Source organism: Bufo gargarizans, chromosome 9 (genome assembly GCF_014858855.1).
Source record: "Bufo gargarizans isolate SCDJY-AF-19 chromosome 9, ASM1485885v1, whole genome shotgun sequence".
Lineage (NCBI taxonomy): Eukaryota > Metazoa > Chordata > Amphibia > Anura > Bufonidae > Bufo > Bufo gargarizans.
In genome coordinates, this window is record NC_058088.1 from 114,174,626 (window position 1) to 114,193,179 (window position 18,554).

At 45.4% G+C, this 18,554-nt stretch overlaps 1 protein-coding gene across 2 annotated transcripts in view; it reads left to right on the plus strand.

Annotated features, from left to right (window-relative positions):
• Window positions 1-18,554, plus strand: part of MED12 (mediator complex subunit 12) — a 99,724-nt gene that overhangs the window by 64,002 nt on the left and 17,168 nt on the right. For both annotated transcript variants that reach the window (XM_044305789.1, XM_044305788.1), the window contains exons 24-35: window positions 2,588-2,689; window positions 2,764-2,877; window positions 3,784-3,947; window positions 4,311-4,490; window positions 7,353-7,424; window positions 9,695-9,852; window positions 9,944-10,105; window positions 10,348-10,459; window positions 12,605-12,694; window positions 13,383-13,492; window positions 14,518-14,653; window positions 15,104-15,265. In XM_044305789.1, the coding sequence (XP_044161724.1) occupies window positions 2,588-2,689; window positions 2,764-2,877; window positions 3,784-3,947; window positions 4,311-4,490; window positions 7,353-7,424; window positions 9,695-9,852; window positions 9,944-10,105; window positions 10,348-10,459; window positions 12,605-12,694; window positions 13,383-13,492; window positions 14,518-14,653; window positions 15,104-15,265 (1,562 nt within the window). The remainder of the gene's footprint in view (window positions 1-2,587; window positions 2,690-2,763; window positions 2,878-3,783; window positions 3,948-4,310; window positions 4,491-7,352; window positions 7,425-9,694; window positions 9,853-9,943; window positions 10,106-10,347; window positions 10,460-12,604; window positions 12,695-13,382; window positions 13,493-14,517; window positions 14,654-15,103; window positions 15,266-18,554) is intronic.

Consider the following 18,554-nt stretch of genomic DNA (forward strand, 5'->3'; position numbering starts at 1 on the left):
TATGGTTGCTGACGGAGCTCCTCACCGCCGGTGATTCTCACATCGGTTTTACTTCTACCTATCTCAAATGTATTGGTTCTTTGGCCTGCGGTTGGGGCGTGCCTGATTCAGGCATTTATCTCTGTGGTTTGTCAACCAGCTTCTCAGTCTGCCCCCAAGCCTCTACTGTTCTGGGGGCATCGGTCTGCCAATTTACCGCTTCCGTGGAGCGTCTCTCTTTAGCAGAGGTGGATCCTGTGGCCTGGGATTTTGGTTCTGCTTCCAGGGTTAGGGCCAGGTACCTGGTTTTGTCCATACGACCGGTGGGTCGTTTGGTGGCGTTTCAGTGAGGAACATGACCCCTCTCTGCAACGTCTTCTCCCCCCCCCCCTTTTCTTTCTGGAAAGGAGGCATTCCTGGTGGCGGGCTTTTCCACCCAGCGAATTTGGGAGTTGGGAGCTCCTTTTTTGTACGTATGGTTTTTCTTGTCGGGTACCCACATAAGGCAGTGCACCGCCCAATACCTTCTTTTTTGCTGAAGGTAGTCGCCGCCTTCCACATTTACACAGACATGGTTTTCCCTTCTTTTTCCTTCTCCCTTGCACTCGACGGAGAGCTCTCCATCAGAATGGATTCAGGCTCGGAGGTTTGCTTGTCCATGACTAGCTCTCTGCCATGTGGATTCTTACCTAGTCATTCCTGGAGCCCCTTGGAAGGGCTCGATGGCCTCCAAGGGGCCTTTCCAGGTGGATTCGTTGGCAGTTGCTTAGGCATTCCGCTCCTGGGGCAAGGCATCGCCCAGCTGAGTTTTGGTACACCTGACCAGCAGTCAGCTCTTCTTGGGTTCATTTTCACCATGCATCAGCTTCGCAAGTTTTGCCAGGTGCTTCCTAGACATTGCCAGTGTTGCTCCGGGCCGCAGAGTCTCGCAGGCAGCAGTGTATTAAGCATTCTCGCGGGGGCTTTTTCCATTTTCTCCCCGTGGACTGCTTTAGGACGTCCCACAGTCCTGTGACCCCCAATGATACCAGTGAGAAAACGAGATTTTTGTGAACTCACCTGTAAAATCTCTTTCTCGCGTGGTTGATTGGGGGGGACAGCACCCACCTAGTATTTATTGTTTTTGGTGGTTATGTTTGGTTGCTGGTCGGGTGTTTAGCTGGTTCACTTCCGCCGGCGTTTGTTGCGTTTTCTTTTACTTTGCACATGTTTCTACTGCTCCTACTGCTTGAGCTCAAATTGACAGCTCCTCCCCTGTAGGCTATACCCCCTCCAGCCTGGAGAGAGCATAAGTCTTTTTTCAGCTCCCTAGTGGCAGCAGAAAGCTATACCCACAGTCCTGTGTCCCCCAATAACCACGCAAGAGAGATTTTACAGGTGAGTTCACAAAAATCTAGTTTTTCCGGTAAGGAACCCTTCCTTATTTTGCACCAAGACAAGGCAGTGCTCCGACCTATACCTTCTTTTAAGCCGAAGGTAGTCTCTGCCTTCCATGTCAATGAGGACATCATTCTTCCGTCAATCTGCCCCTCTCCTTCGCATCCTACGGAGCAGGCTCTCCATCAGCTGGAAGTGGTCAGAGCTCTCAGGATTTACTTATCTGTCTCAAGAACTTTCCGCCGTACGGACTCTGTTCCGTTTTCCGGAAGTTCCGCGCAAAGGTTTGGCGGCCTCCAAGATGGCGATTGCCAGGTTGATTTGTTTGGCATTTGCTGTGGCATTCCGCTCCCGGGGCAAGGTGCCACCCCTTGGTATTGCAGCCCACTTGACGAGGGCAGTGGGCGCGTCTTGGGCTCGCTTCCACCAAGCTTCAGCTTCACAGCTGTGCAAGGCAGCGACGTGCACACTTTCACCAAGTTTTACCAGGTGCATACTTTTGCATCAGCGGTGTCTTGAGCTTCCGCGAGGCAGTTTCCATAGGAGTGTGTTCTTCCCACCCCGTGGTGATGGCGGTTGGTTTGCCGGTAGGGTCCTCAGTTCCTGTTTGGTTCTACTGACATTGGTTGGGTTATCCTTTTATGTATGTTTTTCTCCTACTGCTTGGGCACAAACTGGTATGCTCTCTCCAGGCTGGAGGGGGTATAGTCGGCAGAGGAGGAGCTAACACTTTTCAGTCTAGTGTCCTGTGTCTCCCAATGAACTAAGCGAGAAAAAGAGTTTACAGGTGAGTTCACAAAAATCTTGTTTTTTGACTCGCAATCGCTGACCGAACACTGATGTGTGAACGAGGCATTATGGGTTCATCAGCACTTAGAGGATTAGCACTGTCCGTATGTGATTAATTGTAAAAAACAAAAACATTAAATAGAATTCTCGCCAGTTCTGCAGGAACTCTGCCTGTGGACACTTGTGATTGTGCTTTGAGTCGGGCATGTAAAGAGCAGCAGATTGAGAAATTGATGAAAGGTGTTGTGTGCGATTACACATACCCTTAATTACTTTACCATTGGTTTTACTTTCTTGATATGGCTCACACTGTTCACTGTTCATGAAATATTGTACCTCAGTTTATTTCATGAGCATACTGGATAAAGATGTGTTTTCTTTCCACTGCTTCTGTCGTCCATTCTGTTTGCTAATGTAACATCTGATCCCGTTTCCTTTGCAGCATGTAGTGAACAGGATTCTGAATCTGGAGCCCGTCTCACTTGCCGTATTTTGCTTCATCTGTTTAGAACTCCTCAGCTGAATCCATATGAGCCAGACAGCAGTAAGTTTAGAGTTTAAATGGTTATTTAGTTCAGCAGTTAGTACATGCAAAAATATGACTATTTCTTATTTCAGATAAAGCAACATTTGGAATTCGTTCTTCTTGTGACCGCCATCTTCTAGCTGCATCTCAGAATCGCATAGTACCCGGAGCCCTTTTTGCTGTGCTAAAGGCAATATTTATGCTGGGTGGGTTGTCTCTCTTTTTTCACTTTTGGGTAGTGTTATTGTGATGGTAGCATGTACATTACAATTATAGTACATAGGGAGCTAACTGAACCTTTTCCTGTTTCTTGGGTGTTTTGTCTTTTCATGCAGCTCTTGATCATAAGGCCTCATGCACACGTGGTTTTGGGCCGCATCCGATCCTAATTTTTTTTTTTTTTTGTGGATTGGATGCAGACCCATTTATTTTAATGGGGCTACAAAAGATGCGGAAAGCACACCGTGTAATGTCCGTATCAACATGTCCATTCTGCGGCCCCGCAAAAACATGTTCTGTTTTGCGGACAAGAATAGGCAGCTCCAAAAGAGGGCAGGACATGTAGATCTGCAATTTGCGGAACGCACCCAGCCAGCATCCATGTTTTGTGGATCCCAAAAATGCCTGTCCATGTGCATGAGGCCTAATACTATCTTTATTTGAAAATATTGCATCCTTTGAACTACGTGTGAATTTGGATAGTTCAAGATTCTTGAAGTATTTTTCCCAATTTAGACTTAAAGCGGATCTGTAACTCCAAAATACAGTGTCATCTGCAGGCAGCATGGTATAGAACAGGAGGAGCTGAGCAGATTCCTTCCCGATAATTGCCTATTCAGTCAGTATTGTAAATCTGCATTAAAGGGGTTGTCTGCTTTTTTTTATATCGATTCCCTATCCTCAGGATAGGTCATCAATATCAGATTGGCGAGGGTCCGACTCCGTAGTTGCAGTTTTTCCTGAACTCAGAGATGATCAGTGATGAACACCGCTCATGTGCAGAGGCCCATTGAAGTGAATGGGTCCATATTCAGTCTGGGTGCAGCAGTTTGGAGAACTCTCTGCTGTGAGAGGCCTGTCAATGAAGCTTTACTGAATGTTGTGTTTTGCAGGTGATGCAGAGCTGCAAGGTTCTGGCTTTTCATTACCTGCAGCTACTGAAGATATTACCGATGAAGATTTGACATCGAACCGGGCAGGTGTGCGGTCTGTATCTATAGAGACCGCAAGTTTGGATGTGTATGCCAAATATGTTTTACGCAGCATCTGCCAACAGGTGAATGATTGTTAGCATGCCATATACAGCAAACGTACTGTATGTTAGAAATAAAGCAATTAGCCCTTGTGTTTTACCAAAGTAGTTCTCTAGGTTTTTGGTTTATGCAGTGTATTTTTAGGGCTTGTTCACATCTCCGTTTGCGGAGTCGGCGGGCTGCGGACCTCATCGCTTGCAACTGTTTTCTTCCTGCTGAAACCCGGCACTTTTGCCAGAAATCGTCCAGAAGACTGCCTTACCATACTGCAGTCAATCCGGCGGTGAAGTAGAGGATCCGGCAGACCGCTCTGTGCCTCAAACGGATATGTGAATGAAATTTTACTTATCCTTTGAGTTTTCAACATCGCTTTCTCCATGTTCCAGGAATGGGTGGGAGAGAGGTGTGTTCGCTCCCTGTGTGAAGACTCGATTGACCTGCAGGACCCTGTTCTCAGCAGTGCTCAGGCACAACGTCTGATGCAGCTGATATGTTATCCACACAGACTAGGTGATGCAGAGCAAGGGGACAATCCTCAAAGACAGCGCATCAAACATATCTTACAGGTAAGGTCAGATATTAGGAAGATACAAGCAAAAAATTAAGAATATTTCCATGGCAGGTTAGAAATTGAAAGCATACAGCAAATTGATTGCTTTCCAAAATGCCATTTCAAGTAATTTTTTTTCTAATGTGTACGTGATATTCATGCACTAGCATTTGCCATTTTATTGCAGTCATTAGGTTTCCATTTTGGTTGGTATGTCACATTGTAGTCCAGACATGAAGCACTGAAAAATGTCGAACCTGATAGAGCATCTTGCAGCTTTTTCTTTTTATATGGGCTGCACATAAATAGAAATTTATCTTTTATTTTTTAAGCTGCATGCAGCAGCATGGACGAAAAATACACCTGTGTGCTCTGTAGGCCTCATGCACACAGCCGTTGTTTGGGTTGGATGCGGACCCATTTACTCTGTGTGCTGTCCGCATCCGTTGCCCCGTTCCGTGGCCCCACAAAAAAAATATAACATGTTCTATTCTTGTCCGCGCTTAGAATAGGCATTTATATTAAAGGCTGTGCATGCCGTTCCGCAGATTGCGGAACGCGCACAACGCCATCCGTGTTTTGCGGACCACAAAACACACCACGGTCGTGTGCATGAGGCCTTACACGGTGAGGCTTTGGTTCTACTGTGACCCTGGGAAATGTAGTATTTTAGGTGAAATGGTCGTTTTAAGTCCTTTCCTCTTGCAAATCATGGTTAGTTACTAAAATTATTTGATGACAGTTGCATCTAATATCTGGTCGTTCTTGCCAAAGTAATCACGGCATTGGGTGAGAAACACTAGAGAGGGAACCGTAATCCCATCACAGGTATAAAATGCTGGGTAAAGAACAAAGACCTTTAGTCAACAAAAGGGCTGTCAAAAAAGGTTAGTTAATAGTGATCTCATAGGGCAAAATGGTCTCTCAACCACTTCTCATGAGATCAGTCTTGTCCGCATTTAACAGGGGTTCACTGGAAATAGTTCCTGTTATTAGTGTCAGGATCTGTACTTGTGAGTGGGTCGGTGATGACATTACCTTTACATTGAAAAGGGTTAAATCTGCACAAAAGAAGAATTGACATGCTGCAGACTTCCTAATCTGCAGAGCAAGTCCACTTCCGCACGGATGTAGAGCAAAGTGTACATGATACGTATCTAGTCTGATGTAATATGCTGGTACTGTATTATGCAGCTTTTTTTCAGCACAAGAATCTGCGCAGAAAACGACATGTAATTCCCAATGTGTGCAGGTGGCTTCTCCCGGCTACTGCTTACCTACAAACTCATCAGCTCCGTGTTTGCAGGCAAGGTATAGCTGGTGGGAGCAGTTAACCCTTTTTGCCTAGCGTCGACTCATAGTGGCAGCAGCTATACTCTCGGCAAAAAAAGCATTTTACAGGAATATATCTATCTATCGCAACTCCTCTTTAGTTGCAGATACCTACACTGGCATATGATGCCTATGTCTCGGACTCCTGTAAAGATTTTATCCTTAATCTGGTCTGTAATTTGATTTTGGAATTTAAAAAATACCACAACTTTCACACGAGCAAGTTTTCCGTGCAGGTGCAATGCGTGACATGAACGTATAGCACCCGAACTGAATCCTGACCCACTCATTTCAATGGGTCTGTGTACATGAGCTTTATTTTTTTTCACGCATCAGTTCTGCGTTGCGTGAAAAACGCAGCATGTTCAATATTCTGTGTTTTTCTTGCAGCCCTGGCCCCATAGAAGTGAATGGGGCTTCGGTGAAAAAAGCATTGCATCTCCGTGCAGGTGCAATGTTTTTTTTTTTTACCACGCGTGTGAAAAACGCATCAAAACGCATTGCACCCGCGTGGAAAAAACTGAGTGCTATCGCAGAGAAAACTGACTGAACTTGCTTGCAAAATGGTGCGAGTTTCCTTGAACGCATCCGGACCTAATCCATCACACTCGTGTGAAAGAGGCCTAAGGGGTTCACCTAATTAGTATCAGCTTCAAGTTCCCAAGGATGTGCATGCTATAGTCAGTGTTTCTGCTATGTGGTTCTCGGAGAGAGAGGTCCCCTTTCTAGTTTGTTATATCCTCTTTGCTACAGGATGGTGAGTACCTTTGCAGATCACCCTTCTCTAGTTATCTAGAGGAACTGCATCGGGGAGGCTGGGGGAAAACTAGCCCAAGAGTCATAGAAACTTCCGTCATTGGTGGTAACATTTGCTACAATAATCGTGGGCCCTTTTTGCTATGAGGTTTCCTCTATTTTATATGTGCCACTGTAGCATCCTGCCATTTCAGTTCTATCCAGTAAGAGAAACGGGCAGCCCTCCAGTGAAAGATCCATTTATTCACTCAGTGCTTAAAAAATGGATCTTTAAGCGGGTTTCAGAGATTTTGATAGTAATGGTCTATCCTCAGGATAGGTGATCAATATCTGATCGGTGAGGATCAGCCTCCCGGCACCCCTGCCAATCAGATATGAGGAAGCTGTGGCCTCTTCCTAGGCCATGTGACGTTGCGTTCATTGGTCACATGCCCAGGCGCAGCTCGGACCAGTTCCGAGTAATGCAGCTGAGCTGTAATACCAGGCACAGCTGCTATCTAATAGACGGCGCTCTGTCTGGTAGGCTTTGGCACTCGCAGAAGCTCCTTCAAGCAGGTAATGGGTGGGAGTGCTGGAAGTCGGACCCCTTGAGTATCTCATATTGATAACCTAGCCTGAGGATAAGCCATCAATATGAAAATCCTAGAGAACCCCTTTAACTAGAGAACTGCCGGTCTCTTTCTTGTTCTACCTTTGAAGTACTGGGGACAAGGCGCTGTCACTGCTTCTGTTTTGTCTAATCACAACTCACTCTGTATCTTATTGATCTCCTATGATTTCTACCCAATAGAGCCTGGATCAGTGGACGATGCGTCAGTCAGCACTGGAGCTGCAGCTGATGATCAAGCAGACATCTAATAATGTAAGTGAAGCTGTGTACCCAAGTCTGGTTAAAAATCGCCACGTGACTTTTTGTATTTCTAGCACTTTAATGTAATGTACATCATTTAACCCATGTGAATGAAGGTGGGGGAGCAGTAAAGATCTGAGCAAGCATGGAAACAAAAATCGAAGGCCTTTTTACTTTCATACCTTACCGGCCTTGTGTGAAACTAATGTGTACAATGCCTAGAATTCTTTGGAATTTTTTAAGGTTATTTCATTCTGACCTTATATAATTTATTCACTGAATTTATAAAATGCCTAGTTATTCTGTAGGATGTTTATCATTCTTTTTCTTGACCCTTAGGCTACCAGCGCCGTACATGTACGGCGCTGGAGCGATGTGTAAACATGACGCCCGCTCGCATGTGCCGCGGACGTCATGGCCTGTAGATCTCTGCTGTTTCATACAGCAGAGACCTGCGGCTAATGATGCTGATCGCGGTAATTAAACGCTTTAGATGCTGTGATCAAGTGAGATCACGGCACCTAAATGCGCAAAAACCTTGATTCCTACCTATGCCCCCTGTGTCCAATCCGGGCATAGGTAGTTGCGCTGAATACTGTAAGCCTTACTGAGTAGTCTAACAGTATTCAAACTGCAATTCTTATTTTGGCCACCAGATGGCAGGCCAAGATAAGAAATGAGCAAAATAGGCTAATAATAAATTCCTGATAAATGAAAAAAAATAAATAAATAAAAAGCTCATATATGAGGCACATAATGATCACCATTTTTTTTTTTTTTTTTTTTACAAAAATGTTAAATATATAACAGATAAATCACCCCCTTTCCGTATAATAAAAAAAAAAAAAAACTAAATAACAATAAATATAAACATCATGGGTATCGCTGAAATGCCCATACTATTCCATGTATTCAAGGGTTTTGGACATAGGTTACTGACTTCCTAACTATCCTTCTGGGACATACAGTGCCTATGACTCCTAAATGATGTCTCTTTGGCATTATAGATGAAGAAACATGTGATCATTATATTAGAATATTTTTGAGAGAGGCCTTATTTTTGGCCCGCAAAGCAGGGGCAATTAGATGGATTGGGGAGAGAGGCCCTACATTAAATCAATGGAAAACATTGGTGAATACTGTCATACCATATTAGAATATAGTATATAAGGACACGGGTTGTACTTCGAAATTCACTAAAATATGGGGAAGATGGTGTTCTTCACCGCAACCAATGTAAACATAGTTTATTTGTAATGTGGACATGACCTGACATAGTACAGCTTGTTTCTGTTTAGTTGCGCATACTATTCTGTGTGTACTTTTGTATACCTTGTGTACTTTATTCGTTCAATAAAACGAAAAAAATAAAAATAAAATGCCCATACTATTAAAATAGAAAAAAAATATATATATTCCAATACGGCGAATGGCGTAACGGAAAAAAGGGTCAAAATGGCTGATTTGCCATTTTTTTCATTGCTTCTCTTACCCCAAAAAAGTAATAAAATGTGATAGTCACGCATACTCCAAAATGAGCCCCTAAACAGCTCAGTAGACATAAAAGTTATGGGGGTCAGAATATGGTGATGTATTAAAAAAATAAAAATCTCAAAGTTTACATTTATTTTTACACTATTTAGACATAAAGAACCTATACATATGGGGTATCGTAATCGTACTGACGCAGAGAATGAAGGGCATGGGTCAGTTTTGCTGTGAACAAAACCCGTAAAACTGTGGAGGGATTGCTTCCCCCCCCCCCCCCCCCCCCCAATTCCACCCTATTTGGAATTTTTTTTACCGCTTCCCACAACATTTTATGCCATAATTAATGGTGGCATTAAAAAGTACAACTTGTCCCATAAAAAAATAAGCCCTCATACAGCTATGTGACCCAAAAAATTTAAAAGTTATGGCTCACAGAAAATGGGGAACAAAAATGAAACCGCAAAAATGAAAAAACCTCCGGTAGCCAAAGGGTTAAAGTATATAATAGACAACAAGGGGAAATGGGTTAGTGTTGCTTGTATGGAATTGAGTAGACGCCCAGCGTGTTCAGGGATTTAAAATCTGGTGTGTGTGGGCACGTTATAGCCTAATACAAACATATGGGTATAGGTTAGTGCCATGGCAAATAAAATCTTCCTTTTTTTTTATTTTGTAATGTTCACAGATGTCATTTAAATACTGTATATTCTAAGGGGTTGCCAACATTTGACCTTTTAGCAGTGCTGTACATCTAGTTATTGCTGAATTTAGTGTATTTCACCATTTTATAGGAAATGAATTCACTCCTGGAAAATATTGCTAAAGCTACAATTGAAGTGTTCCAGCAATCTGCAGAGACCGTGTGTTTAACCGCTGCCAACAATGCACCCCCTAGCAGTGCCCCAAGCAGCAATGCAGCTCCCGCTGCTAAATCCAAGCCTGTGCTCAGGTACGTGCAGATGGGTGATATTTCTAACCTGCACTTGTCCTGGCAGGTTTAGTAACCGTTGCCTCCTGTCTTCTGCCTGCTCTCGTTTCAGTGCTTTGGAGAGGTCTGGTGTCTGGCTCGTAGCGCCCCTTATTGCCAAGCTGCCAACATCTGTGCAAGGTCATGTACTTAAAGCAGCTGGGGAGGAGCTGGAGAAAGGGCAGCATCTTGGATCATCTTCTCGTAAGGAGCGTGACCGACAAAAGCAGAAAAGGTCAGTGCAAATGAAAATGTTTGTGAGAAAAATGGAATAATACAGCACGAAGCTGGCAGCAAGCCAAGACCTTCCCTACAATAGTTACAGTACATGTATTTAGGTAGACAATCTAATTTCGGTTTTATTTCACTGGTGTCCACAGTAGATGTTTCCCTATTGTAGCACAGGCATGGATGCTAAGGACAGCTGTTTATTACTTGGGTTTTACAATATTGCCTTTTCCCATTCTTTCTTGCCAGTATGTCTCTACTCAGTCAGCAGCCATTTTTATCATTGGTGTTAACCTGTTTAAAGGGGCAGGATGAACAGAGGGAGGGACTTTTGACTTCTTTGTACAGTCAGGTGCAGCAGGTAAGTGATCATGATAAAGCGGTCTTTTCTACATTTTGATGGTGATTGAACCTTGTTTCCCGCGTTCGTGTATGCACTGGAAAGCAAACGACCTGGTTCTAAAACCAGAGATGAGAAGGGTAGAGCTGGTACCATGCAGTAGAAAATGTGTTTTATTGATGAGCAAAACTAGTTTAGTAGGCCACCCTTTAAGGGTACTTTCACACTAGCGGCAGGACGTATCCGACAGGCTGTTTACCCTGTCGGATCTGTCCTGCCACTATCTTGCCATACCGCTGCTCCGTTCCCATTGACTATAATGTCGACGAGAGCGGAGCTCCGCGCAGCACGGGGAAAGCCAGCCGGACTAAAACTACTACATGTCTGGCTTTTTAGTCCGACGGCCTCTCGCCGTGCTGCGTCGGAGCTCCGTCCCCATTATAGTAAACGGGGATAGAGCAGCGGCACAGTAAAATAGTGGCAGGACGGATCCAACAGGGTGAACAGCCTGTCGGATCCGTCCTGCTGCTAGTGTGAAAGTACCCTAAAGCTGTCTACCCATACTGTTCAATCTTCAAATTTTCTGTATTGTTCTAATTTGCTGGTATATTGCTATGGTGGGTACAGCTTATCCATGTGAGTATACTGAGCATGGTATTTGCTTTATCCCCCAACCTCCATTGTTCACTTGTTACTTTCTTTGCTGTTTGGTTGTGTTCTCATTACAGCACATGGATCCCAGTTTCTGAAACACAGATCTACATATATGGAAATTCAAATTGCAGATCCACAAAACAGAGATACTGGCCGTGTGTGTTCCGCATTTTACGGAACGCCCTGCCTTCTATAGAACTATCCTATCCTTGTCCATAAAAAGGACCAGAATAGGACATGTTCATTTTTTTGCAGGGCCGCAGAATGGACATACGGATGCGAACAGCACACGCACCCCATTGAAGTGAATGGGTCCACATCCGACCCGCAAAAAATGTGGATCTGATGCGGGCCAAAAATAAGTTTGTGTGCATGAGCCCCAAGGGTAATGCCACATGTGGCATATACTTAACACATTTTTCACAGTGGAATTCTGTGGAGAATATCTTGTTTTATAGTAGCAGCAAAGTGAATTATTTTTTGTTTAAATCTGATCCACACTCTGCAGAAAGTATCATCCGAGTGCTTCACCCTTTGTAATCCACAGCAAAACTGCATCAGTCTGCAGGCACCTCGTGCGGATTCATCCTGGGTATTCTGTAGTGAAATATATCCCATGTGGACGTACCGTTAGGATGTTGTATATTACTCGAGTCATCTGACAAAAAATATTCCACGTTTTCAAACAAGATCCTGGATCTGAAAACTTTTGTGTTTGCATTTAATGAATGTAGTATTGCCACCCATTTGATAAAACGTATCTGTATAGCACCACCTGCTGTTTGTTATTTTGTCTATTTCTTCTTCCACCTCAATAACGTCACTGAGGTGGTCACACATGCTCAGTTCCATCCTTCAACAGCCACCAGCCTTATCTACTGTTAGACGTTGTGACTGGGCTTATTCATATGACTTAGTGTTTTGTGTCCGCAAACCACTGATCTGCACAGCACATCACAGTGCCGTCTAACTTCAATGGGTCCATTCTCCACATGTAGCAGCAAAGTACAGAATACGTCCTATCTTGTGCTGCCACACATAAAAGGGCATTTGTTTGCTCCTGCATAGGGCATGTCCTATACTTTGCCACAACATGCAGAGCATGGAAAGATATAAGTCAATGGGTCTGCACTTTGATGCAGCAAGCACATGTCCAGTGGCCTTTTTTTGCAGTTCCTCAGTTTGTAGGCTTAGTAGTGTGAATAAGCCCTTACAAGGAGAGAGCTGCAGCAGAAAGGGCACACCTCCTGAGAAAGGACCTGACCCGCCAAAGAAAGTACACACACCCTCAAGCTGCCCTCTTGAAATAAATCTAGCAGAGTGGTTGGCGCAATGAATGGGGTAAAGCTTTGGATCCATCTAAGGTGCAGGGCTGGTTCTACCTTTGTTAGAAAGAACTTGTCATGTACAAATGATGTCTGATTTTCATTTTTTACATTAAACATGGGATAACTCCTTTTAAGCAGTTGATTAGTATACAGAATTCTTCATTTTAAATGATATCTTTTTCAGATTGTTAGCAACTGGAGAGATGATCAGTATCAAGATGACTGTAAAACTCCTCAGCTTCTCCATGATGTATTGAAGCTCAGGCTGAACTTGGTGAGTAACTCTTTGACCATGTGTTGGTTTGATGAAACATGGATAGTGTTTCCATTTAAAAGTATGTATAACTTGTAGTAAGAGGGTCATCTCCTCAGGAAGGACTACAACCTTAAGACTTATTTCCGTCTTATAATGTTATAGCTTATATAGGTGATATGCCATAACATTTTAAAGGGGGTTTTCTGAGAGTTTTCAGTAATAATGGCTTGAGATCAGCTTGGAGTGCTCTGATTCCCAGCAACCCTGCCAATCCTTTATTTTTTTTTATTTTTTAATGGGACCACAGTACTGCAGTAAGAGCAACATCATGTTCATTGGTCTCATGGCCTAAGCACAGCTTACTCTCATTCAAGTCAATGGGCCTGGGCTGCAATGCCGAGCACAGCCACTATACAATGTACCACACTGTGTGCTTAGTATGCTGTGAGGAGGCCATAGCGCTCACCAGAGTCATGTGGCCTCTTCAAACAGCTAATTGGTGGTGGTGCCAGGTGTCGGACCCTCACCGATCAGAAATTGATGACCTATCTGGAGGATCTGGTAGTTAGTGCTGTGATTGCAATGGTTTGTGGGTGGGTGGGATGGAGGGCGGTGTCGGTTTATCAAAAGCCACCAGGGAAGTAGTATGCCCTATTAGGGTCCAGGCCAGTATATGATTATGTAACCTACAACTGTTTTTTCTCAGGTTGGTGGAATGTTTGATACTGTTCAGCGCAGCACTCTACAGACAACAGAGTGGGCAGTACTCCTCCTGGATATCATAAGCAGTGGCACCGTGGACATGCAGTCTAATAAGTAATTACCTTGTGTGCCTAATGAAGTTGCAACTCATTCTTGCACTCTACTTCCTTACACACCATGTGACTCTTGAGTTGCCACAAGTTCCTTGGCAAATTCTTCCACAGTAGATTTTGATTCATAACGGTCCTTTGCAGCTAGGCTCATTAGGTTTCCTCTGCAATCTTTTACTGCTTGGAAGGCAACATGGAAAGAGATTAAGTCTCAGCCATGCTCCCAGTCAGTCAGTGCTGGTCTTGAAGACGTCATAACCACAAAATGCAATCTGAAAGCACCGTGTTATAGAGCAGAAGAAGCTGAGCAGATTGAGGTCTATATTTTTTTAGGAAAAGATTCAGTAAAACCTGTAATTTCTACATCTAATCTTAGCTGTTCACAGGAGGGGGAAAAAGCAATCGGTATAGGCAGAAGGTGTTAGCTGTCAGTCACTGATAACACCTGCCTGTACCGATAGCTCTTCACAGGAGGTGGAAAAAGCAAAGATATAAATGTATAATTCCAGGTTTTACTGAATCTTCTCCTACAAATCAGTCTGCTCAGCTTCTTCTGCTTTGTAACGTGGTGCTTTCAGATTGCACCACGTTACAATACTCTTATTAGTTTGATAAGAATTTAGCTGTAATGGGTGTTTATAAGATCAGGAGATCACAAAGATCAGGTTTCACATGAGCAGTCAGCTGACAGAACTCAGAAGGGATAGTTTGCAAACAGACTAATCTTTTAACCACATGTATCACAAAAACTGCCCAAAAAATTTGATTTGATATTTTTTTTTTAAGCTCAAAATGAGAAAAAAATGCTACCATAAACAAGTACCCCGAAGGTGTCCATGGCCTTTAACTCCAAAGAGTATTGAAATTATTTGCCATATCGACATTTTATGCCATAAATACTACATTACTGACACCCAAAGTTTCTGAAAATGTATGTCCCGCTGTAAAATTTGAAGTTCGAAGTTATTCTGCCATTTTCTGTGAAAAAATGCTTTAACTATGTAGCTCTGACAACTCTTTACTTTTCAGTGAGCTCTTCACCACTGTGCTGGATATGTTGAGTGTGCTGATTAATGGAACTTTGGCTGCTGATATGTCCAGTATCTCACAAGGCAGCATGGAGGAGAACAAAAGGGCATATATGAATTTAGTGAAAAAGCTCCGGGTAAGTGTGTGTGGTGTGTTTTTGTTTTTTTTTGTTTGTTTTTTTGCTTCCTTTGCAGGTTTTTAATGACTTACTGCAGTGCAAGTTTCTTTTTGGTTAAGGCTACTTTTACACTAGCAGCAGGATGGATCCGACAGGCTGTTCACCCTGTCGGATCCGTCCTGCCGCTATTGGGGAGGGGGGCAGAGCTCCGGCACAGCACGGCAAGAGGCTGCCGGACTGAAAGTACTGCGTATCCGACTTTGTAGTCCGGCGGCCTCCCACCACGCACTGCTGTGCTGCGCTGGAGCTCTGCCCATCCCCATTATAGTCAATGGGGACGGAGCGGCGGTCCAACAAAATAGAGGCAGGACGGATCCGACAGGGCGAACAGCCTGTCGTATCCGGCCTGCCGCTAGTGTGAAAGTACCCTAACTTGCGCATATCTCACTTTATTATGTCTTACTGCAGAAAGAATTAGGTGACCGTCAGTCGGAGAGCTTGGAGAAAGTGCGCCAGCTGTTGCCTTTACCAAAGCAGACGCGGGACGTAATAACTTGTGAACCTCAGGGATCTCTTATTGACACCAAAGGAAACAAGATAGCTGGCTTTGACTCTATCTTCAAGAAGGAGGTGAATAATATTGCTAAACATTCAGTGATAAAACCACCTGGAAACAAAAATGAGGTGGATGTTGTATAACTTACATATTGTCTCATGTTTTCACAGACTTTGACTGCCTTATTTTTATTTTGATGAGGAACTATTCTTAACCCCTTAATGACCGATCCAGTTGTATTTTAGATTTTCCTCCCCACCTTCCAAGAGCCATAAGAGTTTATAACATTTTTCATTCACACATCCTTATTTTTTTGCAGGACAAGCTGCAGTTATTGGTACCATGTTGGGGTACATACAGCTTTTTGATTGCTTTTTATTACATTTTTTAGGGGCAAGGTGACTAAAAATGGCAAATTGAACTTTTTCTCGTGAATGGCATTGGGGACACAGCACCATGGGTATATGCCCAGCTGCCACTTGAGGCTGACACTAGAAATAAAAAGTGTTTACTCCACCCAGATGCGCTATACCCTCTGCACAGACCCTAAACTAACCAGTTTTAGTCTAGTGTCCGTAGGAGGCAGACATGACCTGCTCAGTTTTTTGCTGCTTTTTTTTTTTTTTTTTTTTATTCATTTTTCTCTTCTGCAGGTCTCTGCCTGCTGCAGGATGGGGCTCAATCGTGGATATCCACTTTAGTTGCATCCCCTACGGGTGCGTACTCTGAGTACCTCGCCGGTCACCCAGTCCCCCATTACTGCATCCGCAGTGGCATGCCGGTGTTCCGGAATTTTCTGCTACCCGGAATAATCTGCTACCCACGTCACTTCCGGTAGTGACGTGGGAGGTGTGTCACTCACCTCGGCTCCTCATTGGCTCTGCCGGCGCCTGAACGCGCCGAAGGTAGCAGAAAATTCCGGGCCACTGCGCATGCGCGAAAACGACGGCCGAACGTAGCAGAAAATTCCGGCTTCGCGCATGCGCAGTGGGCCGGAATTTTCTGCTACCTTCGGCTCCTACTGCGCCTGCGCCCAGGACCAATAAGATTTGAACTACTCTAGGCGTGCATGCGCCGTGGCCTGTCATTTTAACCTCAGCGCAGCAAGCGAGCCTGTTATACTGGCGCTTGCGCATGGACATGTAAAAATTTGCAAACCATTTAACTGACTCGGCGCTGCACATGTGCGAAAAAGACGACTTGGCACAGTAGCGCCGAGTCAGTTAAATGGTTTGCAAATTTTTACATGTCCATGCGCAAGCGCCAGTATAACAGGCTCGCTTGCTGCGCTGAGGTTAAAATGACAGGCCACGGCGCATGCACGCCTAGAGTAGTTCAAATCTTATTGGTCCTGGGCGCAGGCGCAGTAGCCAATGAGGAGCCGTCCCAAGCCATAGGGAACCTTGCCCGACTCGCCCAATCAATGGTTGAGTCGCTGGACCGCTTGCCTGCCCAAATTGTGTCCGCCTCTGCCCCTCCCAGGGGCTCCTCCGCGGAAGGGGCACGCTCACGTTCAGACGCCAGGTTCTGCAAGCAACTTCGGGTTCTCATAACCATGTCACGCTCCTCGGAATCCTCGGGTCACTCCCAGGACAGGTCTGAGGTTGGCAACGAATCCTCCCCTGCCGCACCTTCCGCCGCCTCGGGGGACACTTCTGACTCTGATTCCGAATCTGAGCAGAGCACAGCCCTGTCTGCAGGATATCGTCATGGCAGTTAGGGAAGCTCTCCATGTGCAGGAAGACCCCTCCTCCACGGCTCAGGAATCCGTATCATTCCGCCGTTGTAGGCACCCAGCTTTGTTTTTTTCCTAACCATGCGGATCTGGCTTCACCCGGGTAGGCGTCTTCAGTCTGCCAAGAGTTCGGAAGTTCCTTTTCCGGGGAGTTCATTACTATGTGGTCTGTCCCTCAGTTAGATCCACGGGTGGCATGACTTGCCAAGGCTACCACCCTTCCTTTGGCCGATCTGTTGGACAAGAATATAGACTCCCTGTCCAAGTCTGCATTCGTGGCAGCAGGTTTCGCTATCCATCCTGCCTTTGCTGCACCTTGGGTGGCAGAGGCCTGTGTATGGGCCAAACAGCTTGTCCGGTCCTTACCCCTGGATTCTACTCAGGGGGAGCCCCATCTCCTTGCCACTCATCTTCTCCAGGCATCACGGTATCCCTGGAATCATCACGCCGCTCTAACAGGGCGGCCGCTAACTCTGTGGCCATCTGCTGCACGGTTTGGCTTCGTACCTGGGCAGCTAATGTCGCCTCCAAAAATGCTCTTATATCTCTCCCTTCCTGGGTGGCAGGCTTTTTGGGAAACATTTGGAGGAGCTGATTTCTGAGGCCACAGGTGGGAAACGTTCCCTCCTGCCCCAAAACCGTCCCCGCAGTTTTATGTCTTTATTGCGATCACAGCGTTTTCACTCCTTAAGGGATTCCTCCTTCTGTCAGGACAAAAAGACAGTTCGTCCTTCCTTCAAGGCCAAACCCTCCTGGCACACCCGCCCTAAGCCTTCCAAACCCCAGTTTGCAATGCCGTTATCTGCATGACTGGTTTCCCCCGCTCAAGGATTGTTTGCTCTCTTTGCAGGATCAGTGGAGCGGGAGCATGGACGATGCCTGGGTTCTGGAGGTAGTTTCCTCTGGATACAAGATTTCGCCGCCGTTCCCACAGGTCGGTTCTTCCAGTCGTTGCCGCACAGGTCCCCCTCCTGGGTGGCCGCTTTTTCAGGCCATTAATTCCCTTCATACGCACGGAGTGATTGTTCCTGTCCCGACCTCGGAACGTTTTCAGGGGTTTTGCTCAAACTTCTTCGATGTTCCCAAGAAGGACAGTTCTCTTCGCCCCATTTTGGATCTGAAGGTGCTCTATCATTTCGTCCATGTCCGCCACTTTCGCATGGAGTCCCTCAGGTCGGTGATTGCTTCCCTCGAGGTGGGCGAGTTTCTGTTGTCCATCGACATCCGAGATGCTTATCTGCATGTCCCAATAGCTCTGTCTCATCAGAGGTACCTTCGCTTCACGGTAGGTTATCTTCATTTTCAATTTGTGCCATTGCCCTTCGGCCTGGCGTCTGCCCCGAGGGTCTTTACCAAGCTATTGGCTCCCCTCGTCGAACTTCTCTGTGCCAGGGTAGTTGCAGTAATACCATACCTGGAAGATCTTCTGGTGAAGGCCCCATCCCAGGATGACAACCTGTCCAGCCTCCACATCACCCTGTCCGTGCTGTCCCAGTTCGGCTGGCTGGTGGGGATGGAATTCCTAGGCCTGGTCCTCGACACTCGCCTTGGCTGAGTGTTCCTTCCTCAGGACGAGGTAGTGGCTGTCTAGTCAGGGATGGCTCGCCTTTGCAAGCCGTCTCCTCTGT